This window comes from Pan paniscus, chromosome 10 (genome assembly GCF_029289425.2).
Source record: "Pan paniscus chromosome 10, NHGRI_mPanPan1-v2.0_pri, whole genome shotgun sequence".
NCBI lineage: Eukaryota > Metazoa > Chordata > Mammalia > Primates > Hominidae > Pan > Pan paniscus.
In genome coordinates this window covers 106731922-106757725 of record NC_073259.2, presented here as the reverse complement: position 1 = coordinate 106757725, position 25804 = coordinate 106731922, and the positions used below count along the sequence as shown (strand labels likewise).

At 40.3% G+C, this 25804-nt stretch overlaps 1 protein-coding gene across 2 annotated transcripts in view; it reads right to left on the bottom strand.

Moving 5' to 3' along the window:
• The window catches only part of APAF1 (apoptotic peptidase activating factor 1), an 89608-nt gene that overhangs the window by 39901 nt on the left and 23903 nt on the right, over positions 1 to 25804 (bottom strand). For both annotated transcript variants that reach the window (XR_008620471.2, XM_003832607.5), the window contains exons 11-16: positions 24478 to 24591; positions 23827 to 24011; positions 17967 to 18093; positions 15116 to 15241; positions 12248 to 12379; positions 8628 to 8753 (exon numbers count right to left, since the gene is read on the bottom strand). Coding sequence is in view for 1 of the 2 variants with exons in the window: in XM_003832607.5 (XP_003832655.1) it covers positions 8628 to 8753; positions 12248 to 12379; positions 15116 to 15241; positions 17967 to 18093; positions 23827 to 24011; positions 24478 to 24591 (810 nt within the window). In the remaining variant the exon portion in view is untranslated. The remainder of the gene's footprint in view (positions 1 to 8627; positions 8754 to 12247; positions 12380 to 15115; positions 15242 to 17966; positions 18094 to 23826; positions 24012 to 24477; positions 24592 to 25804) is intronic.

Sequence of the window (25804 nt, the reverse complement as noted above, 5' to 3'; positions counted from 1 at the left end):
CTCCTCAGGAGGCTAAGGTGGGAGGATCACTTGAGCCTAGGAGGTTGAGGCTGCAGTGAGCTGCAATCACACCACTGCACTCCAGCACTCCAGCCTGTGTGAAAGAGTGAGACCCTGTCTCAAAAAAAAAAAAAAGGCGGGGGGGGGGGGGCATTGGGCGCAGTGGCTCACACCTGTAATCCCAGAACTTTGGGAGGCCAAGAAGGGTGGATCACAAGGTCAGAAGTTCAAGACCAGCCTGGCCAACATGGTGAAACCCCGTCTCTACTAAAAACACAAAAATGAGCCAGGTGTGGTGGTGCGTGCCTGTAATCCCAGCTACTTGGGAGGCTGAGGCAGGAGAACTGCTTGAACCCAAAAGGCAGAGGTTGTGGTGAGCTGAGATCACGCCACTGCACTCCAGCCTGGGCAACAGAGCAAGACTCCATCTCGGGAGGGAAAAAAAAATGCAAGAAAAAGAAAAAAGAGAAAAGAAAATTTTTACTCTGGACACCCAACCAGTTCAAGACAAAAGATATAAAGACTTTGACATCAAAAGTTCACCATCTTGCAGTGAGCCAAGATGGTGCCACAGCACTCCAGCCTGGGCAACATACCAAGACTGTCTAAAAAAAAAAAAAAAAAAAAAAAAAAAATTGTTCATGATAAAAACAGATAACCCATAGGAAAACCACAATTTAAAAGTTCACAATTCCCATTCAACTTGTTGGTGATGTATTCTTAAATATAAGCAGATAGCAAAGGATCAGATAGCTAAGATATATCTATGTCTAAAATCCAAACAGAAACCAAAACCAACAAATAGAAAAATATCTATTACACTGGAATATGAAAACTTCAAAAAAAACCCTATTACTAATGCCCATAAAAAGATAAAAGATACTGCATCCATGAAACAAGAACAGAATAATATTTAACAGGAACTAATCACACAAGAATGAATACTTAAAAATATGGTAGCAGAAATTTAAAACTCAATAGGACAGAAAAGTAAAGCTAAAGAAATCTTTCAAAAAGTAGGGCAAATGGACAAAAAGAAGGAAGGAGAGGAAAAAAAATTTTAATCCAGAAACACAAGCATTCCAGAAAGAGAAAATAGGAAGAAATCAAATAATTCAAGGAAATGCCAGAACTGAAGGATAAGTTTCCAAATTGAAAGAAGCCACCATTCTGTAGGCAGTTTACTCTGTTGATAGTTTCTTTTGCTGTGTAGAAGCTTTCATTTAATTAGGTTCCACTTGTCAAAGTTTGTTTTTGTAGCAATTGCTTTTGAGGACTTGGCCAAAAATTATTTGCCGAGACTGATGTCAAGAAGGGTATTTCCTAGGTTTTCTTCTAGGATTTTAATAGCTTGAGGTCATATATTTAAATTTTTAATCCATCTTTAATTTTTACATGTGGTAAAAGGTAAAGGTCTAGTTTCATTCTTCTGCATATGGCTAGCCAGTTATCCCAGCACCATTTATTGAATAGAGAGTCCTCTCCCGCATTGCTTTTGTTGGCCTTGTTAAACTATGCATCCAACAAAGGTCTAATATCCAGAATTCATAAGGAACTCAAGCAAATCAGCAAGTGAAAAACAGAGACATCTTTAGACATTATAATAGACACCTTAAAATTTTACTTCCCATAGATTCTTTCTTAGGAAGCTAGAGGAGATTCTCCACCAAGCTGAGAAAGTAAGCCAAGAAAGAAGACGAAAAAAAAAAAAACTGAAAAACAAGGGTTCCAATTTAAAAGAAAAGCAAAAGGAATCCCTAGGATGATGGTAAGGAAGACCTCAGGATGGCAGCTGGACTCTGGTAATAGTATTACCATTACCGACCAGAATGGAGCAAGATAGAACCTTCCAAAAATGTTGTTTCCAAGAAAAGACTTATAAAATGCCTGGTAAGTTTGAATCATTTAAGGAGCAAATTAACAAGAGAGAGTTTGAGGATAAGCACATTTAAAAAACTAAACAAATGAAAAAACAAACTTATCAACCCCAGGGAAAACAGAAAGCTAATGAGAGAGGAAAAAAATTCATACGATACGGCTCAATTGTGATTAGTTACAATGATGTAAACCCTGAACACTGTTCTAATCAAAATCAATGTACAAAAATCAGTTAGCCAGGCACAGTGGTTCATGCTTGTAAGCCCAGCACTTTGGGAGGCTGAGGCCAAAGGATCACTTGAGGCCAGGAGTTTGAGACCAGCCTGGCCAACGTAGTAAGACCTTTTTTCTATTTAAGAAAAAAAAAAAAAACAGCAGCATTTCTGTACATCAATAACATTAAAGCTGAGAGCCAAATCAAGAACACAATCCCATTTACAGTAGCCAAACACAAAAAAATAAAATACCCAAGAATACATCTAACCAAAGAAGTCAAAGATCTCTACAAGGAGAACTACAAAACACTGCTATATAATTTTTATATATGTGTTTTTTTTTTTTTTGTCAAAAAATAAAAGATGCCAGGGAGGCTGCAGAGAAAAGGGAACGCTTATACACTGCTGGTGGGAATGTAAATTTGTTCGGTGACTTTGTAAAGCAGTTTGGAGATTTCTCAAATAACTTAAAATAGAACTACCATTCAACCCAGCAATCCCATTACTGGGTATACACCCAAAGGAAAATAAATCATTCTACCAAAAAGACACATGCACTTGTATATTCACTGCAGCACTATTCGTAACAGCAAAGACACAAACCAACCTAGGTGCCCATCAACGGAAGGTTAAAGGAAATATGGTACATATACACCATGGGATACAACACAGCCATAAAAAAGAATAAAATCATGTCCTTTCCAGCAACATGAATGCAGCTGGAGGCCATTATCCTAAGCAAATTAATGCAGGAACAGAAAACCAAATACCACAAGTTCTCACTTATAAGCCAGAGCTAAACATTGGGTACACAAAGACATAAAGATAAGAACAATAAATGCCGGGGACTAGTAGAGTTGGGGAGGGGGGAATGAGGCACCTATCGGGTACTATGCTATCTGGATGACAGGACCAGTTGTACCCAAACCTCGGCATCAGCATCATGCAATATACTCACATAACAATCCTGCACATGTACCCCTGAATCTAAATAAAAGTTGAAATTTTTTTTTTTTAATCATGAAACATAGGCTGGGCGCAGTGGCTCACGCCTGTAATCCCAGCACTTTGGGAGGCCGAGGCGGGCGGATCACGAGGTCAGGAGATCGAGACCATTCTAGCTAATGTGGTGAAACCCCGTCTCTACTCAAAAATACAAAAAATTAGCCGGGCATGGCAGCGGGCGCCTGTACTCCCAGCTACTAGGGAGGCTGAGGCAGGAGAATGGCATGAACCCAGGAGGCGGAGCTTGCAGTGAGCCGAGATCGCGCCACTGCACTCCAGCCTCAGCAACAGAGCGAGACTCTGTCTAAAAAAAAAAAAAAAATGAAACATAAAAAGTAGGTCATGTTTGAGAAGAGAATAATTAACTCAGTTTGGAGTGCAATAACTTTGAGGCATGGTATGTTACTTAAGTGACAACAACTAGCAGGAAGTTAGGAATGAAGAACACAGCTCATAAAATGAAGGTTGCAGATGACATACCTGAAAAAAGATGAGTTGAAGCCATGAGACTGAATGAACTGGGATGGAAGAGCGGTGATAGAGGTGGTAGCCAAGGTTAGATGCTGCAGGAACAGCTACATTTTAATGGTCAGGGAAAATAGTTAATGAAGGGATCAGAGAGCTAAGAGGAGAAAGAATAAAACATTGATGTAAAATGAGGAGAGTTTCAAAAAAAACACAAAAAAACAAAAAAACTAGGTGGTCATTGGGGGTTTGACCAATAGTAATACAACAAAAATAATGAGAATCAGATAAAGAAAAATATCAGATTTCACACTAATCCAGAGGGCCTTAGACTACAAAAAAAATTGAAACTGAAAATAAAACTGGATTTTTACATTCTTCAAGGGAATACAGGGAAGATGAAACCAGGCTAAAAAATGGTTAAGCAGGGAGTAGGTAGTCAGGAAACAGAGGCAAGTATAGATGACTTAAGAAGCCCAGTCATGAAGGGAAAGAGAAAAACAGAATGACAATTTTAAAGAACAATACAATCAAGGAAGAATCAAAGGTTTTTCACTTTTTGGCTTTATAAGGCTCAGGAAGGCCCAAGAACATTTGTAAGCTGTGGAAAATGATTCAAAAAAGAAGAAAAATCTGAAGAAGCAACATAGAGAGGAAACAACTAATGAAACAAGGTGCCAGGAAAAGAAGGAAAGGGAGGAACAGTAGGTACAAGTACAGGATTTTTTCTTTTTTTTCAAGACGGAGTCTCGCTCTTCTCCCAGGCTTGAGTGCAGTGGCGCAATCTCAGCTCACTGCAACTTCCGCCTCCCGGGTTCAAGCAATTCTCCTGCCTCAGCCTCCTGAGTAGTTGGGATTACAGGCATGCGCCACCACGCCCAGCTAATTTTTGTATTTTTAGTAGAGATGGGGTTTCACCATGTTGGCCAGGCTGGTCTCGAACTCCTGACCTCATGATCCGCCCACCTCGGCCTCCCAAAGTGCTGGGATTACAGGCGTGAGCCACCATGTCTGGCCCAAGTACGGGATTTTTTGGACACTGTTGTGAGAAAAAACGGAGCAGAGGCTTTTTACAGCAATTTCTGAGGGGGCTTATGATAGGGGACTCTTGGTGGATGGTTTTAATCCTTTGAATGGGTATGAGGTAACATTATTGCCATAAAATAAAAGGGTTAGGGGCTTAAGAACAGCAGAAAAGGATTAGAATAGGCACTAGTGGAAAAGCAAATAAATTAGGGATGAACAGACCATAATTCAGCGGCAAATAAGGCCCAGCTGAGCTGTACAACTTATATTTGTAGAACACATAAATGGCCTAGTTTTACAGCTTTCTTGAACATTTGGCAACCTAATAATAATGGCAAACATGCTAAGGATAATGCAGTCTTCCCAGAACTTGGAATTAGCAAAGGAGATAAGATGAAAGGAAAACTTAAAATATAAAATGCCTTCTTCTGAAGTCTTTCACTGAGTAAAAACCAGGAAATAATAGACTGACAAAATGAAAGGAGGGCTGCCTAAATCCATCCACAGGTATTCTGAAAAACCTCCCATGACATGGATCATCCTAAAGGAAGAAGCAGATAGATATAGCATAGAGGCCAAAATCCACTTACCTGAATATTCTACCTAAGAATGCTCCCAGCACCCACTAACAGCTAGCTAAACTCTACAAAGTAGAATTCTACCCAGAAAGAGTTCCTAGATACTCTGGAGTAATTTATACAAAAACAGTTATCTTCCGTCAGCAAAGCAAGATCAAAGATTCAACCAGAGTATCAGAATCAAAACAGTTTACCTTTCTCAGGAGTTAGTAGCATTGCTGAATCTCCTTCCCTAGAGATTCTAACAAACAAAATAGTGCCCAGGAGTGTTTAAGTATTTTCCTAGAAAAGGTGTAGTCAAGAAAATTTACTGAATACATGAGTACAATTCTGTACTATGAGTTACAAAGAAAGGTATAATACAACAAAAAGATGTCAAGTTCCCTGCAGATCATAAACCTATATTCAACCTAATCAAAGAAACAGAAGACACATTAAAATGACTGAACAGTAAAACACATTTATAAGTGGAAATCAGAAGACAAACCAAGCAGTTTCTACCTATAGATATAGATAGATATATGTACTCAGAACCAAACAGATGGATGCTGTAAGAGAACACTTTCTGAAGAATGCTTTGCAGTCCAGGTGTGGTGGCTCATGTCTGTGATCCCAGTACTTTGGGAGACCAAAGTGGGAGGATCGCTTGAGCTTAGGAGTTCAAGACCAGCCTGGGTAACACAGGGAGGCCCCATCTCTACAAAAATTAAACAAAATTAGCTAGGCATTGTCACACATGCCTGAAGTCCCAGCTACTCAGGAGGTTGGGGCAGGAGGATCACTTTAGTTAGCCCAGACCACTGCACTCCGGCCTGGGTGACAAAGTAAGACCCTGTCTCTCTCTCTCTCACACACACACACACACACACACACACACTCTCTCTCTCTCTCTCTCTCTCATCCTCACACAAAAGGCTTTGCCTAAAGTTTTGACGGGCATTAAAAAATACGGCAAGTGAAATCGAAGGCAAAAAACATCCTAAGAAAAGCTACAGGGGCACACATAGGAAACATCCCAAGAAACACATACAGGGACAGTAGCTGAAATAAAACACCTTGCCCAGAACAGACAATTAAGGTATAGGGGTTAGAAGAAACAAACTTGACAGGAAAGGATGTGGCAGAATGACGGAAGGTGAAGAACCTTAGAAGTCATCCCAGTGAGTCTGCGTTTCCTACAGTTTATACTATGGCATAATTTATGTTGAAAATAGTGGTAGGGCCGGATGCAGTGGCTCACTCCTATAATCTCAGCACTTCAGGAGGCCAAGGCAGGCAGACTACTCGAGCCCAGGAGTTTGAGACCAGCCTGGGAAACATAGGCAAAACCCCATCTCTAATAAAAGTACAAAAAATTAGCTGGGCATGGTAGCAGGCACGTGCAGTCCCAGCTACTCAAGAGGCTGAGGTGGGAGGATCATCTAAGCCCAGGAGATAGACTGTGGTGGGCCAGGATCAGGCCACTGCACTCCAGCCTAGACAACAGAATAAGACCCTGTTTCAAAAAAAAGAAAGAAAGAAAGAAAAGAAAAGAAAAGAGTAAAGAAAAAGAAAAGAAAAGAAAAAAGAAAAGAGTGGTAGGCTAGGCTTGGTGGCTCACGCCTATAATCCCAGCACTGGGATTGCTTGAGCCCAGGAGCTGGAGACAAGCATGGGCAACATAGTAAGATCCTATCTCTAAAAAAAAAAAAAAAAATTTCACCAGGTGTGATGGCACATGCCTGTGATTCCAGTTACTTGAGAGGCTGAAGTACGAGGACTGCTTGAGACCAGAAGTGAAGGCTGCAGTGAGCCATGATGGTACCACTGCACTCCAGCCTGAGTGAAAGAGTGAGACTCTGTCTCCAAAAGAAAAAAGAAAAAAGAAAGAAAACAGTGGTAGAAGGTTATTCTAGTATCTCTGAACTTAGATAAGAAGAGATGCAGAATGCATCTTAGATGGTTGCTATTAGGCATGAGCAGACAACAGCCTGAACTAGAGCAACTACTACAGAACAAGAGGGAAAAATGTAGACCAAGAGACAACAATGTCAAAGATGGGTTGATCTTAAGACCAAAGAAAGAAAGGACAGTCAATAAACAGGAGAGACAATAGAGACAGGAATAATAAAGTGGAATTGGGAATCTTATTGGAGAAGGTGGGGATTTGAGGAAGAATTATTTCATTTTTTTAGGCCTATAAATTTCAGAAGGCTGAATAAGCTTTTTTCCCTAACTCTTGCATTTTTCCTACCTTGTGGCTTCTCAAAAACAAGAAAGCAATAATATAAAAGGCAGAATGAATAAATTATAAGTAAAAACAGGTCCCCAGACTGGCCAACGTGGTGAAACTCCGTCTCTACTAAAAATACAAAAATTAGCCAGGCTTGGTGGCAGGCGCCTGTACTCCTATCTACTTGGGAGACTGGGGCACGAGAATCGCTTGAACCCAGGAAGCAGAGGCTGCAGTGAGCCAAGATCACGCCATTGTACTCCAGCCTGGGTGACAGAGTGAGACTGTCTCAAAAACAAAAACAAAAACAAAAGCCAGATCCTTTACAAACCTGACCCATAGATCTTGCTGTGGTTTAAACGTGTCCCCCAAAGTTCATGTATTAAATACTTAATCCCTGATGCAAGTATTGAGAGATGGGACCTTCAAAAGTGATTAGGTCATGAGGGCGCTACCCTCATGAATGGATTAATGCTATTATCTAGGTTCCTGATAAATGGATAAGTTCAGCCGCCTCCTCACTCTCTCCCTTCTCTGCTGGTACCCTCTCCCCCAGAACTGTAAGAAATAAATCTCCATTCTTTATAAATTACTCACAATTTATAGAAGCACAACATAAATTATAGAAGCACAAAATAAACTAAAACAGATCTCAAAATATTTTATGAACATATGCTTGAAACAAAATGTACAATTAAAATTTAAGAATTCAAATTAAAAGAATAAAAATTCTACATTACAGAACTTTTTTTTTTTTTTTGAGACGGAGTCTCACTCTGTCACCCAGGCTGGAGTGGAGTGGCGTGATCTCAGCTCACTGCAACCTCCACCTCCCGGGTTCAAGCAATTCTCTGCCTCAGCCTCCCAAGTAGCTGGGATTACAGGCACTCACCACCACACCCAGCTAATTTTTGTATTTTTAGTAGAGACGGGGTTTCACCATCTTGGCCAGACTGGTCTTGAACTCCTGACCTTGTGATCCACCCACCTCGGCCTCCCAAAGTGCTGGGATTACAGGCGTGAGCCACCGCGCCCAGCCTACATTATAGAACTTTAAGCATTAGGTTGTACACCATTCATAAACAATCATTACGATAAGCAATTACAGTTACATTAAATATGCTCCTGGAAATTGAAAGAAGCAGGCTCTTTCTGTAGAAATGTGAAAAAACAGAAACCTATTTCTATAATCAAATCATAAGACTTTCCATAAAATACAACCTATTTTAATAGTGTACAAAAGCATACCTTTAAGGTTCCATCAGCTGAACAACTAGCCAAAAGCTTATCATCTGGTGAAAATCTGCAGTGATTGACTGAATTTGTATGACCAAACATGGTATTTCGACATTCTTTTTGATTCAAATCCCAAAGCTATTTGTGAAAGAAAAAAAGATAAATAAACAACTAGTATTGAGTGGGGAAACATCAGAAATCATGTGAAGTTCTTCCTTTTCTCTCATTTAAGCTTTTTGATTACAGAATGATGTTTAATTCACAGTAACACAAACGTATCAAACACAAAAATGAACTTGTGATTAACAAGCAATGGGGCAGCCTTTAGATCAGCATGTAAATCGACTAAGGGACTCAAAGGCTCACCGAGGTTTTTAGGCTGAGTACTAAATAACTAACTAAACAATTACTACTTATTTCAACGGAGTGGTTTAGAATCATTATTATTTTACTCAGTTACAAAAAGCCACAATAAGTAATATATAATATAAATTACCCCCATATTTTTTAAATGTTAGGTTATCCAACCCTAAAAATGGTGGAGCAAGTCAAGTACCACCTCTAGGAAGCAATTAACCAAATCCAAAATATGGCACATTCCATGGGACAAATGACTAAATTGCTCTAATAAATCAATGGTATAAGAAAGCAGTCAGAGGAAAAAGGGAACTTTAATAGAATAAAAGAGACTTAAGAGGCAGAACAAATGCTACATAAAGTTTGTTTGGATTCTGATTCCAACAAACATGACAGAAATGCATGTTTTGAGAATATGGAATAAGTGAACATGGACCAAGTATATTACAAAACTATATTTTATTATGTTAGGTGTGATAATAGTATGGTATGATAATAAACATAATATTTATATTTAAGATCTCTGAGATGCATGCTTAAATATTTTGGGTGAAATGACATATTTAGGACTTGCTGTAAAATCCTCTATTCAGGCTGGACATGGCGGCTCACCCCTGTAATCCCAGCACTTTGGGAGGCTGAGGTGGGCGTATCACCTGAGGTCAGGAGTTCAAGACCAGCCTGACCACCATAGCAAAACCCCATCTCTACTAAAAACACAAAAAATTAGCTGGGAGTGGTGGCCGATGCCTGTAATCCCAGCTACTTGGGAGGCTGAGGCATAAGAATCGCTTGAACCCAGGAGGCAGAGGTTGCAATGAGCCAAGATCGCTCCACTGCACTCCAGCCTGGGTGATAGAGGAAGACTCTATTCAAAAAAGTGGAGGAGTTTATAAGCTGGGCGTGGTGGCTCACGCCTGTAATCCTAGCACTTTGGGAGGCTGAGGCAGGCGATCACAAGATCAGGAGATTGAGACCATCCTGGCCAACATGATGAAACCCCATCTCTACTAAAATACAAAAAATTAGCCAGGCATGGTGGCACGGCACCTGTAGTCCCAGCTACTCAGGAGGCTGAGGCAGGGAAATCGCTTGAACCCGGGAGGCAGAGGTTGCAGTGAGCCAAGATTGTGCCACTGCACTCCAGCCTGGCGACAGAGCAAGATGCCATCTCAAAAAAAAAAGGGGGGGGGGGAGGGGTATTTATAAAATAAGATTGACAAAATACTGATAATTGTTGAAACCAAATGATGGATACCACAGGGGTTTATATTATGTCTCCTCTCTTTGGGTAGGTTTGGAAAGTATAAAAAATGCAAATAAAAGGGATTATAGTCATCTCTGGTGATTTATGCTAATAAGATTAAACCCAGAAGAAGAAATCAATTATTGCCAAATGTTAGTTTTGGCAAAAATTATTTGGAAATGATTAGTAAGTGAGATATATCCTGTTCCTCATGTCCACTTCTATCTTTGACTCCTTTATCCCAGTCCTAGATAAACTCAATTCTTCAGATAAAGCAAGTTACATGAAGGCAGCTTCATAATTACATATTTTCACTGGCTTCTCTCTGCTCAAGAATCACAAGAAATGCATCCTAATAGTCCTTATGGTAATATAGGTAGTATAGCACATCTTAAAAGTAAACCTTGTCCTTAATTAAAATGGCTTACTAACCAATAACCCCCTCCCACATGGCAGAGGTTTTTTCCTGTATTTAAAAGGATGAAATATAGATTTCCTCAACCTACAAAATGCCAAAAGCAACATCAAAAATTAGTCATAAATAGTATAACAGTCTTATTTTTTTTTTAGTGGTACATTTATTCAAATAGGGCCAAGTTTTTTTGAGTAAAAGTGAACCATAACTGTGATATAATTTTATGTTACTACATTACTCTGTAATTTTGGTCCAATCCAGTGTTTTCAAATTGTGCTCTGCAGGGTCCTTGGGATTCTATAAACATAAATATGCCTAAAGAGCACTATGTGGCGCGGAGAGGTTAGAGATGAAAGGGAATGAGAGAGAATGAGAGGGGGGGTGGGGGGAGGAGGAGGGAGGAGGAGGAGACAGAAGAAGAGAGGGAGGAGGAGAGAAAGGAAGGTCAAGAGGAAGGGAGGGTGACAGGAAGGGAAAGGGATAGAGGGAGAGAGAGAGAGGAGAGGGAAAGGGGGAGGAAGAGAGAGTCAAGAAGAAATGTAGGTCCCATTCAGCCAGAGCAGCAAGCTTTAACTCTTATACACACTGAGCTTCTGTATAATTTTTTCTTCTGAAAAAATAAATAAATAAATAAAAATTTAGCTTCCTGAACAGGGGGATGGAGACGGCAATTTTCAATAACTGTTTCAGTACTTTCTAAAGATAATTTTTCTAATAATTTATTTAAATGTCAAAACATAGAGTCTATGAAGTTTTTCCAAACTGAAATGTCTTTTACTACCCCTCTCAAAAATATCATGTTCAATTGCAAAGATGGTATGGTATCAAGGAAGAAAGGTTTGAAATCAAACCAAAAAACAATTCAAAAAAAGTTAGCAGATCTTTCTGGGATTCCAGAAAAGGTAATCTAGCTATCTTTATCCACTTGAGAGGAAAAAAAGATACAATCAAACATTACAAAGCATATGTGGAATGAATTTCTGTTTTTGGTTATCTTTCCTACCAGCACCTTTTCTCCCTCCTCTCTGTGATAACAGAACTCTCTTTTGAATTAAGCTCTACTTATGATTCAAGTAGAGTTGACCTCACTCATTTGTCCCACTTCCATATAACTAAACTTGTGACCCTTGGACAATCCAAGGATTCCATCCTACTGTCCACTGGGGTTACCCTAGCTATGAGCATGTAAGCCAAAATGAGTCAAATAAAGGCTTCTCTAAAATTAGATCTATGGGTTCTAGGAAAGAGCACATTTCTCTTACTCTGTGATTGTGAGCTGTAAGGTAGCCACATTTTCTGCCACAGAAAGAGCATGCCTGAACCAACACAGAGGAAGTCAAGACTCTGGAGATGGAAAGGGAGGTAGAGCCTGAGAACACAGTCTAAGCATTTGGAGTCAGCTATGCCTGAAGCCATGCTCCCTCTAGACTTTTCAGTTACATGAGCCAATAAAATATTTTTAAGCTATTTTTTTTTTGCTTCAGCTAATATATTATTGTAGTTTCTATCATTGTGTCCAGAAAGTCCTAATAGTAGGATACATAAGAAAATCAAAGGAGATACTCTGATGTACCAATCAAATTTATCTACCTAATTCTCAATATCCACACTTACTTTGAGGAAGCAGTCACTTGACCCAGTGGCTAAGAGAAGATGATGACTACTGTTGGTGAAATGGCAGCAATTGACTTGCTCTGAGTGCTCATCATAGGTGTGTACTAGTTCCCCAGTCATAGAATTCCAAATCTAAAGAGAAAAGAGAAAAAATTTACAAATATCCATTATTTTCAAAGGGAGAACAGAGGGGCAAAGCAATGTCCATTGCTTTGCAAATGCTATCTTATCCTGTCATAGCAGATTTTCCTAGTTGGACAAGATGCTAATGAAACCTCTCCCCTTTCTAAAATATGGCAATATTTTGCCTCAATGTTTAAAAAAAATTATTTGCAAATATACATATATGTACCTATAGCATAACTGGAGTGTCATGAACACATGACATTTCTTAAGGGCAAGATTTCACATGTTTATATGAATGAAAGCAGGCAGAGAAGTGCTTTAAAGAGGTTAGCATAATAGACTTCTGGTCAGAAGGGTTGAGCCCAAGAGCTGGCTCTACCACTTATGACTTGTGTGTCACAAATCCCTAACTTACCTGCATCTCAGTTCCCTCTTCTGTAAAATGGGGATATCTATACCTCTCCTACACAATTTAAGATATCAAATGAGATAATGAACATGACAAGTGTTCTATGGACTTCAAGGTACCATATAAATAAGTAAAGGCAGACTGCTTAGTTAAAAAAAATACAGGTTTTATAGTCTGAGAGAAACCCAGCTTTCAACCCTGTTACTGTTCCCAGTTTAATGTAAGCTTGAGCAAGAGACTTCATCTCCGAATCTGCGTCCTCTTCTGTAAACGGGATCAACACTTAACCCTGCAAGCTGTAGCAGGAAACTGATAATGTAATATAACAAAGTGTGTAGTATAAAGCCTCTTATAGTGTTCAGTTTTCAGTAAAAAGTAATCATCAGGCCGGGCGCGGTGGCTCACGCCTGTAATCCCAGCACTTTGGGAGGCCGAGGTGGGCAGATCACGAGGTCAGGAGATCGACACCATCCTGGCTAACATGGTGAAACCCCGTCTCTACTAAAAATACAAAAAATTAGCCAGGCGCGGCGGTGGCCGCCTGTAGTCCCAGCTACTCGGGAGGCTGAGGCAGGAGAATGGCATGAACCCGGGAGTCGGAGCTTGCAGTGAGCCGAGATAGCGCCACTGCAGTTCAACCTGGGCGAAAGAGCGAGACTCCGTCTCAAAAAAAAAAAAAACAAACAAAAAAATTAATCATCATTCTAGTTACTATGTAAGACAACTAAGCAGTCTATGCCATATAACAACAAACAAAAGAAATAAATTACCTAATGAACCTTCACTGGGATTTTGACTTTTTAGAGGTACTAATGTCCTTTGGCATTTCCTTTGTATGTTATCAAAGCACTGATTAGAATCCCCAGAGGTCCAGAGAGTTTATCTTATTTTAAAGTTCCTTAATAGGTATTTCTACCTCTGGCTTAGAAAACAGAAACTCATTATTATTTCCTTTTACTCCATGTAGCTCTGACTTTAGAACTGCCCTCAGTGGCCACCTCCAAGTCTGACTCAGAGTCAGAGTAGACACTACAGAGTGAATTAACTGTTGGTTAAGCCACGAGTCCAATCTATCAAGAGGTAGATTTTTCCAAGGTCTCAAATTTAGTCTGGACATTCCATAGCCCTCTTCCAGTAGGTGAAAACTTCAGGAAAACACCCAAGGCAAATTTCTTGCCCACTCCACCTAGCTACATCCAGTACTCCAGATTTAACCCCTTTGAAAAAGGGTTAAAGTAAGGTCTGTCTTCCATGTATCAGTGATAACCCCCACAAGCCTTCAGTTTCTCTTGAATTCTATATTAGTATAAATGCTCCTGCTAGAAGCCAAATTTAGGAACAAGAGAATACTTAACAAAGATAAAAATTACTCTCCGGCGGGGCACAGTGGCTCATGCCTATAATCTCAGCACTTTGGGAGTCAAAGGCGCCCGGATCACTTGAGGCCAGAAGTTCAATACCAGCCTGACCAACATGGCAAAACTCTGTCTCTACCAAAACTACAAAAATTAGCTGGGCATGGTGGTGCACACCTGTGATCTCAGCTACTCAAGAGGCTGAGGCATAAGAATCAACTGAATCCTGGAGGCAGAGATTGCAGTGAGCCGAGATTGCACCACTGCTCCAGTCTGGGTGTCAGAGCAAGACTCTGCCTCAAAATAAATACGTAAAAATTACTCTGTTTACTTTTCTCTATTTATGTTTTTAGACCAGTAACGTAATTATTAGTTTGTTCATCCATCTGGTTTTCCACTGAATATATAAGCCAGTTCATAAGCAAATTAAAAAAATTGGGGTTGCATTTTAAAATTGTATCTTACAACAGGAATCCCCAAGTTTGTGCAGCAACACTCCTAATCACAATGCACTCAAAGATTTCAACTGGTATTTAACCCATGGACTTGTCTATTAATGGCAGACAAACTCACTAATTTGTCATTGCTTTTCCCCACTGCCTGTTTAATCCTGAGGTGATCAACCTAGGCATTTTTGCTGGTGTTTAAAAATAAAGAATTTTCAGGCCAGGCACAGTGGCTCATACCTATAATCCTAACACTTTGGAAGGCTGTGGCAGGAGGATCACTTGAGCCCAGGAATTGGAGTTTACAGTGAGCTATGATCATGCCACTGCCCTCCCAGCCTGGGTCACAGAGCAAAATCCTGTCTCTTTAAAAAAAAGTAAAGAATTTTCAGATAGTGTTAATTTACAATGAATCAGGTTAGTAGATCAACAGGTGAGAGTCCTTTAACTCTACTTACTCTGGTCTCATGATCATGGAAAAATAAAATGAATTCTGTTGTGATTACAACTCAAGAGGAAAAGATTTTCCTACCTTCACTTTTTTATCCACTGAGCAGGTTGCTATAAATCTGTCATCTGTAGAGAATGCACAACAAAGCACTTCATCCTCATGAGCCTTGATTTCTAAAAGTTTCTCTCCTGTTTCAGCTTTGAACACCTGCACAAGTAACAATAAAATATTTTTTATAATAAACTGCTTAACTATAGGTCATCATTCAATAAAAATCTTTAAGTGAGTTTAATCATTGTCATTTTGCAAAACAGAAAGGAACCTTGGCAAAGCTACTCCCAAAATCAGAATTTCTGTCAGAATGTGTATGCCTTCACATAACTAGAGAACTATTCACTGTTACATGTTTGTAAATATCAATGAAAATGTTACAGGATCGTTGGGGTGTTGATTTTCTGGCCAGAAACTTCTGTGGCCGGTGGCGCCTTTGCCCAAGTTTTGCTTGGGCCCACTGGTGTTGTTTCACCCACTTGGCCTGACAGGCTGCATTCAGCTCACACTATCAGCCTGGGTCCCAAGCCTGCCAAGGGCGAGTCAGGCGTGGAACAGCGAGGCGTGTGTGAGTGAGCATGGGGTCCAGCCACTGCGCACAGACGTGCTGACTGCTGCAGCGGGGCAGGCAGCTCCAGGTGCCAGCATGGGCGCTGGCTCTCTGTGAGGCTGTGGCTGGACCAGGCACACCACAAGCAGCTTACACGCTGGCACCGGGGAACACGGTGGTGCCCAGAAGCTCGGAGATGCCAGGAACCGCGGGGCCCCAAAGAGGGAGTCACAGCCCTAGCTTGGGGAGCTCCCAGGTCTGGGCTCCCCGAAGGGCCGCAGCTTTTCTTTACTTATCTTCACTTGCAATGTGGCAAGCAAGGGGCATGTCTCAGCCCTGTTTGTGTTACAGCTCTTTTAGCCTCACCATTCAGTGGGATCCCAAGTTCTTGTCCTACAACCAGGAAGAATGTGGTATGCTGACAGGTGGAAGGTGAGCAAGACAAACAGGAGCTTTATTGAGCGATAAAATAGCTCAATAAACCTGCGGGGGGCAGCTCCTTTCCACAGCTCAGGAGAGGGTAGCTCCTCTCTGCTAGGCAAGTCCTCCTGACAAGTGTTCAGCTATCAGCAGAGAGGGTAGCTCCTCTCTGCAGCTGGTCCTCCTGTCATCTGCACAGCTCTCAGCAAAGAGGGGGCGCTAGAGTGGGTTGCTCCTCTCTGCAGCTGGTTGTCCCAGTGTCTGCTCAGCACTGGCTAAGCCCGAGGCTTTTATGGGCTTCAGAAGGGAGGAAGTACATGCCAACTGGTCCATGGGCAGACATGGGCAAGCCTGGAAAAGGCACTACAAGTTCCCACTCCAGTCCATTCAGTCCACACCGGCAGCCCAGCCCCCAGTCTTCAGGCCCTTTGTGGCCTGAAGGTGGGGCCTCATTGGTGACCCGCCCCCTTCCACCCAGGAACCTGTCTGCCTCCTGCTGCCATGAATGGCACCCAGGCTGTAGGTGCCAAGGGGAGCCTGCAGGCCAGTATCAAACTGCCCTCAGCACCCCCTTGGCTTCCCTCCTATGTTCATCAGCACCCAAAGTCCGGAGGGGGCCGAGGCGGCAGGGGGCTGGCATGTCAGCACTGCCCCAAGCATGTGCACATCTGGCCAGGCTGCAACAGCACCCAGGCTCAGCCCCAGCTTTGCTCTGAGATCAGAGTGGGTGCCAACAGTAGGGAGAAGTCAGGCAGCGGGAGCAGGCACTTCCAAGCCTACAAGGGCAGGGGGTCCTTCCAGGTCCCCCAAGAGTACAGGGATGCCTGAGTCTGCAGCCACAGCTTGGGCAGCTACAGCTGCACCAGGGGGAAGGGGTCCTGCCTGCTCTGTGGAGCCGGAGGCCCGAGCCTGCAGCTGTGGTTTGGGCGGCTACAGCTACACCCAGGAGGGCAGAGCTCTGGCCTGCTCCATGGAGCGGGTTCCCAGGTCCACAGCTGTGGCTTGGGCGGCTACAGCAGGAACCAGGAGCTCCTGCCCCAGTTCAGAAGGGGTGGGGTTCCTGCTTGTCCCCAGCTACCGCCAGCTCCACAGAGCATGCAGCCCCAGCTGCGCCTCCCTGCTGCAGCCAGCATGATGGCAGCAGCCACTCCAGGCAGCCCGCCGCTGCCATCAAAAAGAAGTGTCAGAGCACAGCTTCAGCTCTTGAGACTATTTTGGCAAATTCTTAACAATCAAATAAAACATTTCATTTAATATGCATTCTCTCTGGAACTCAAAAGCCAAGATTAATAAAATTAGTAATAAAGTACACATATAGACATAAGCTATGGAGTCATAATCTTGCAAAGACTAAAAGTATCCTAAATACAAGTTTTAACTAATTTCATCATGTTCTCTGCAAAATCAAAAGGCAGAACACAAACATAAAGAAAAGTACTCATTAATATTTTCTGAAAACAAAGGGAATCTTAAAGGAAATTCTTTAAAACAACTTAGGAAATAGTCTAGTCCAGTTCCTATTTACAAGAAAAAAACCTATACCTAAGACTTTGATAAAATAGGTATTTACCTAATCACTGTTTTTTAATCACAGCCCTATTCCCTGTGCTATGAAGCCCTATGTCTTCTAACAATTATTTCCTCACTACCCTTAGCTGACAAATGGATGGCTGGGAACTGACTGGCAGGGTAAAGGGCACTTCCTTACCACCTGTAAGTTTAGAATTAGGAAAACATGTAACTGTATCTTTTACATCTCTAGAGAAACCTTTAATAAAATGTTCAAGAGAGCTGGATTCCTCTGTTATTTCTAAGTTGCAATTTTCTTGAATTTTAGGATTTAAACATATTCTGATCTGCACAAAACTGGATACATGCCTCTTTGCATTTTTCTCAAGAGATGTGTTTTACCTGTAAGGTTTTATCAGCTCCACAAGAAGCTATTCTCTGACCATCCTCAGAAAAGCAGGCATGGTAAACAGCATCTGTGTGGGGGCGGACAACTAAGCGGGAAAGATTCGTGATGTTTTTTTTGTTTCTAAATACAGGGAAAAAATGAACAGAAATTAAATAAATGAGAGTAAAAGTAACTATTTTCTTTCAGTACTAAAATAAACTGTCTTTTAACATGGTTATGTTCCCCAAAATACAAAATTCTTAAAATCAGATTACTAACATGCAAATGACAGCACAGATCACCAAAAGAAAAAAAATAACAAAAGTAGCATTTGTAAGAGAAATGTTACCCTTTATCAAGCAACCTGTCACGTGTTACAAATGTCACTGAGTTGGAAGAAATCTAATTAATCAAATTAATCAAATCTAGTTAATCAACATGTCACTTTCCATTTTCCTTTGATACATTAATAATGATACATGTGCAGATAAATCATTATGTAAGGATACCTTCAAAAATTCTCCATCTCTTTTTTAAAATAAAAATCATAGCAAAATGCTCATTTCCTAACTGAAGGAAACGCCCACCATTATTATGATGTACTTTAAAGCTGCTCTTCTCAGCCAGGTGCAGTGGCTTATGCCTGTAATCCTAGCACTTTGGGAGGCCAAGGTGGGTGGATCACCTGAGGTCAGGAGTTCAAGACCAGCCTGGCCAACATGGCGAAACACCGTCTCTACTAAAGATAAAAATTAGCTGGGTGTGGTGGCACGTGCCTGTAATCCCAGCTACTTGGGAGGCTGAGGCAGGAGAATCGCTTGAACCTGGGAGATGGAGGTTGCAGTGAGCCAAGATCGCGCCACTGCACTCCGGCCTGGGCGACAGAGCAAGACTCCATTTCAAAAAAAAAAAAAACTGCTTCTCTTAAACTACAATTATTCAGACATACCAAAAAGATAAAGCAACATCATATTCTTTGTATCTCAATCTAATGAATATCAACTATTCCACCAGTATAGATATTACATTACTGCTCATAGTATCTAAAGTATAAAGGGGCCAGGCATGGTGGTTCACACCTGTAATCCCAGGACTTTGGGAGGATGAGGCGGGCAGATCACTTGAGGTCAGGAGTTCGAGATGAGCTTGGCCAACATGGTGAAACCCCATCTCTACTAAAAATACAAAAATTAGCAGGCATGGTGGCACACACCTGTAATCCTAGCTACTCGGGAGGCTGAGGCATGAGAATCGCTTGAACCCTGGAGGTGGAAGTTGCAGTGAGCCAAGATCATACCACTGCACTCCAGCCTGGGTGACTGAGGGTCTGTTTCTAAATAAATAAATAAATAATAAGGTGTAAAGGAACGTAATGTATACTTAAACCAGAAAAAACTATTAGTGCAGTGACAGAATTTCATATACATTACATCCCTGTCACTTTGAGTACAAGTAAATACGTCAAATAGTATTGTGCTTATTTTAGAAATCAAGGGTTGGCAGTCAGACAAACCTAACCTCATTTCTAATACTTATTAGGTGTGTAAATGAGCAAATTACTTAACCTAACAAGTTTTTATTTCTTCATATGTCAAATGGAAGTAATGGTATCTATTCTAAACAGCACCCGACACATAAAGGTGCCACTACTATCATTCTTCAAAAAACTTAACCACACACAAGACAGATCAAGTGATAAAAGTGAACACAAAGGTAAATCATATTTAGATCCTGCCTACAAAGTATTACACTTTAGTAGAAGTGATAAAACAAACAAGTACAGTTGTTCCTCAGTATTGATGAGGGATTGGTTCTAGGACCCACTACAGATACCAAAATCCATGGATGCTCAAGTCTCTTACATAAAATGGTATAGGATTTTTTCAAGTCTCTTACATAAAATGGTATAGGATGTAACCCACCACATCCTCCTGTATACCCTAAATCATCTATAGATTACTCAAAATACCTAGTACAATGTAAATGCTATGTAAACAGTTGTAATACCATCGTGTTTAGGAAATAATAACAAGAAAAGAGTCTGTACATGTTCAATACAAACATAACCATCTACTTCTTTTCTAATATTTTCAATCCAGGTTGGTTGAATCTATGGATGTAGAACCACGGATATGGAGGGTCGACTGTATAATATAAGAACTAGAGTGATGACAACTAGAAGAACAGATAAGTTCTAGCAAAGTTAAGAGGATTAGATTTTAAAATGTTCTTTATGTCTGCTTGATCTAACTACTCAATTCCTCAAAGCTCAGAAAGTGACTTTCATAATAAAGGATATATAGTAGATGGCCCAAAAGTACTAGACAAATAACAAATGAATGAGTGAATAAATAATTTCATTGAAAACAGAAACTCAATTAAATTTAAGCTTATACCAACCTAAACCTTTCTATAGTAAACACCAAAAAAGTTTCTAGTACTCAAATAAAGGATTCTTTGAATATGGACTAGTCAAACACAATTTAAAAATAAGCTATAAATAGCTAACCATTCTATGAGAGAACATCACAAGGAGAAATGCAGTTGATGCAATGGGAGAAAACAGGAAGAAACTCAACAATTCATAAGAGAACAAGAACTAAACCTATGCCCTTTGATCAGACCAAGTATTAAGATTCTATTTCAGCCACTAACTGAAACATGAGTTCATTCAATCTTCCATAAATTTATACTGAATACAGACCAGAAAAATGCTAAATGCTATTCTTAATAACAACTGATATTTATTGAGCACTTTCTATGAACTGGGTGCTGTTCTAAGTACTATATGTATGTCTATACGTTTATATACATATATACACTAATTTAATCCTCACAACAATGCTATAAAATACTACCATTAGGCAAAATAAGTTAAATAACTTTCCCCTTATGATACACAACTAATCAATAGCAGAGCTGGGATTCAAACCCAGGCAGTCTAGAGCCAGGGTATGTTATTTTAACCTCCAAGCTATTCTATACTTCAGAACACATGGACTAGTATGAGAGAAAACCAAGTAAACAGATAATCACTATAAAGTGTGACAAATCCTATGATATGGGGCAAACAGTTCTCTCAAATACAGACAGATCTAATCTAGCTTCAGTAAGTTAGGGGGCTGCTTCTCAGAGAGAGAGAGAGAGAGAGAGAGACCTCCACTTCACAAGAAAGTATTAAGGAATGGTCAACTCTGGAAAGTGGGAAGGTAGGAGGGAAATGGCTAGTCTTTGACTTTTCATCTTACATCCTATTACTATTGTTTTTTGTCTTAATCAGGAATGTTTTATTTAAAATAAAACCTGCTGGGTGTGGTGGCTCATGCCTGTAATCCAAGAACTTTGGGAAGTCAAGGAAGGAGGATCAATTGTGTCCAGGAATTTGAGATCAGCTTGGGCAACATAGTGAGACCTTATCTCTACAAAAAAATTAAAAATTAGGCATGGTAATATGTGCCTGTAGTCTCAGCTACTCAGGAGGTTGAAGCAGGAGGGTTGCTTGAGCCCAAGAGGTCAAGGCTACAGTGAGCAGTGATCATACCACTGCACTCAACCTAAGTGACAAAGTGAGGTCCTGTCTCAAAAAAAATAAATAAATAAAACCAACAAAAATTAAACATATTTTAACTTAAAAAAAAATTTTAATTCTCTCAGATACCATTCTCTCCTTCATGGAACCCTCCCTTGAATTCCTCATTTTTCCAAGCCAATTACTTATCAGTTCTATCTCTACTTATACATAGTTCTGTTGTTACACTCATCGCATTATATTGTAATTATTTGCTTAAACTCCTTTCTTCACTACGAGATTTTGAACTCCTTAGGGGAAAGACCTCACATCTAGTAACAGTGCTTAGCACAGTAGAGAAACTCAAATGCTAGTGCTTAGCACAGTACAGAAACTCAAACGCTTCTTGAACTAAACTGAATCAAGAAAATCACCTACAGTAGTCTGACTTATTTGGAAAGAGGGCCTAATGCCATAAAGATCACAGATACCAACCTGGACTTCTATTTAGATATAAATTATACATATGAAAAGAGAGCCACTCATATTTATTATTTCAAGCTGTAAGGGAAGCATGACATATGGAAAGAGCATGCAAAATAAAGCCAGGCAGACCCAAGGTTTTTTTTTGTTTTTTTTGTTTGTTTGTTTTTTGAGACAGAGCTTCACTTTGTTGCCCAGGCTGGAGTGCAGTGGCACAATCTCAGCTCACTGCAGTCTCTGCCTCCCAGGTTCAAACAATTCACCACATCCAGCTAATTTTTGTATTTTTAGTAAAGATGGGTTTCACCATGTTGACCAGGATGGTCTCAAACTCCTGACCTCAGGTGATCCGCCCGCCTTGGCCTCCCAAATTGCTGGGATTCCAGGTATGAGCCACCATGCCCAGCCACAAGATCCAAGGTTTAAATCCCATTCAGCAAGTCACATGAACTTAGCCAAGTCCAAATCTTTCTGTGCCTCAATTTTCTCATTTGTATAATCAGAGGTCAATTTTAGGTACTTAAATTTTTATAAGGTAAATAAAATTTAGGCCGGGTGCGGTGGCTCACGCCTGTAATCCCAACACTTTGGGAGGCCAAGGCGGGTGGATCACCTGAGGTCTGGAGTTCGAGACCAGCCTGACCAACATGGAGAAACCCTGTCTCTACTAAAAAAAAATACAAAATCGGCCGGGCGTGGTGGCATATGCCTGTAATTCCAGCTACTCGGGAGGCTGAGGCAGGAGAATGGCTTGAACCCAGGAGGCGGAGGTTGCCGTGAGCGGAGATCGTGCCATTGCACTCCAGCCTGGGCGACAAGAGTGAAACTCCGTCTCAAAAAAAATAAAATAAAATAAAATAAAAATAAAATTTACCTTATAAACTTGTTTTGAAGATTAAATAGAATAACTTGATTATGTAGCATTATAACAGGCATTAAAAAGATGGTATTAATAGCTATCCTTTCCTTTTTATAAGGAAAGGTAAGATTATACATTTCCTTACAAGATTAAGGTAAGAGCAAAAGAGACTCCTTTAAGAGACAGAATAATCAGGGTTCAGTGGTCATTTAATAAGGACTATATGTGCAAAGGAAAGTGCAAATTACTTTACAGCCATTATCTCATTTACATCTTCACAGAAGGCCAGGCGTGGTGGCTCATGCCTGTAGTCCCAGCACTTTGGGAGGCCGAGGCATGCAGCTCACTTGAGATCAGGAGTTTGAGACCAGCCTGGCCAACATGACGAAACCCCATCTCCACTAAAAATATAAAAACTAGACAGGCATGGTGGTGGGCGCCTATAATCCCAGCTACTTTGGAGGCTGAGGCAGGAGAATCGTTTGAATCCGGGAGGCAGAGGTTGCAGTGAGCCAAGATCACACCACTGCACTCCAGCCTTGGCAACATAGTAAGACTCTGTCTCAAAAATAAATAAATAAATAACTAAAATCTTCATGGAAATAGTACTTATTTCAAAGGATTGTTATCTCCATTTTACATATGAGAGAAAAACCTGTAACTTGTTCAAAGTCACAGAATTATTAGGTTTTAGAACTGAGGCTCAAACCCAGTTCTGTGGCTCCAAAGTCCATGCTCCTCACCACTATACTAAATTACAGTAAGTCAAGCACTTAGTACTGAATACTTAGGATAATTTGTCCAAATGCCTTACAGGCATCTATTTATAGGGATTCTTTGAAAATACAATCATTTTCTCCTATGCTTACTTCTCTAGAACTTTTCAATAAGTAAGAATGCTTATTAAAAGTTCCAGCCCTTTCGAAAGTAGTTAAATCCTCCTGGAGTGATCGTATTCACCACCTGAAAAATAATGATATAGTTAGCGCACCACTCCCTTTGGTTTCTCTCCTAACCTACTTACATCCATTCCAGGTAAAGCATTCCATTATCGACCTCCTGCTTGGCCTGCAGCTTAGCTTGCTGATAAACTTCTGAAGTTTCCGGCTCACAGAGACCCAGTTGTACAATATTAGGAAATGGCTGTCGTCCAAGAAGGTGTCCATTTAAAGATAAAAACTCCTGAAAATTCTCACTGACTGCACAATCCTACAAATAAACTGAAATCTCTTAGAAACACAATCAGAGCCACGATCTGACATTTTTCCATTTCTGTGATCTTGCCACTTTAAAAGCTTAAATGAAATATTCTTTATATGAACTAAAATTGAACAGCCAACCATTAAGTAACAAATATATAGTAATCCTCTTCTGACTTTTAAACATAGGGTAAAAATCTCATTATCAAACACATTTCTTAATACATTCTTTTTTTAAAAAAACCACTGAACATCTTATTTTCCTAGCTTTTAAACTTCAAACCTACCTACTTTCCCAGTAGGGTAGGAAGCAAATTAATTAGAATAACCAAAAATCTAAGGAGGGAAATTATCTTCACCCCTTCTATTCTCTTCACCCCTTCTATTCTGCTCATTCCCATCATTAAATCTAGAATTAAATGTAAAAAAAAATGAGATTCCTTTTTAGCACTAATTTTTCATGTTAATATATATACCTTTTCATCTAGTATATGTCTGTATTCCACAAATTCATGAATCAGATGAGCAGGGCCTACAAGTTCTGTTTTTGCTTTAATCCAATCCAGGGAAAACATTAAAGCACAAAGTTCCTTTAAAAAACAAAAAGTAGTATCAGCAGCACTGTTAGAGATCAAAAAAATTTAGGTATAACATCATTAACCTCACACTGCTAAGAGAAACAGTAAATATCTAGAATTTAAAGGATGCAAAAGCTAGTGAGAAAGAACACATCCATAGTTCCAAAGAAACATAAAATGGGCCTCATACTTCAGCTCCAAATAAACTCCAGTTGGTTAAAAATTTAAATAGAAAATAGAAAACATTTAAAAATACTAGAAAATAAAAATAAATATTTTTGTAAGCTTGTAGTGAAGGAAATCTTTGTAAACATGACCCCAAAGCAAAATATCAAACAAAAAGAAAAACTGCACTTAACTATATAAAAGTGTATTTAACTACATAAAAATTCAAATCTTCAATACAGTAGAAAGCAATATAAATTAAACTCAAGACCAAAGAAGTTTTAAAAAAATACTTATTTGTAACACATATGATAGATCAGGGCTTCAGTCCTTATTTTTATAGAAAATTATTTTTTATAGAAAATTCTAATAAAACAGTAAGAAAAAGAAAAACACTTCAAGAGAAAAAATAGGTAAAGGAGGTAAAAGCAAACAAAGGATGGGAGCCACAATTCACAAAACAAAAAGCACAGATGGCCAAAATCTCACCGGTAATCAAAGTAGAACAAGAAAAATTTACCATTTTTAAAGTATCAGATTTCTGAAGACTAAAGGAGTAACAAGAATATTAGCTGGGGCTGAGCACAGTGGCTCACACCTGTAATCCCAGCACTTTGAGAGGCTGAAGAGGGTGGATTACTCGAGCCCAGGGGTCAAGATCAGCCTGGGCAACACAGTGAAACCTCAACTCTACAAAACATACAAAAATTAGCCGGGTGTGGTGGTGCACACCCGTGCTCCCAGCTACTCAGGAGGCTGAGGTGGAAGGATCACCTGAGCCCAGGAAGTGGCGGTTGCAGTGATTTCGGCTGAAATCATGCCACTATACTCCAGCCTGGGCAACAGAGTGACATCCTGGTGAGATCCTGTCAAAGAAAGGGCAAGGGCAGGAAGAGGGGAGGGCAGGAAGAGGGGAGGGGAGGGGAGGGGAGGGGAGGGGAGGAGAGGAGAGGAGAGGAGAGGAGAGGAGAGGAGAGGAGAGGAGAGGAGGTGATTAGCTAGAATCAGAGGAAATGAACACTTTCAACCACTGTTGGTAGGCATGTAAAACAGGGTACCC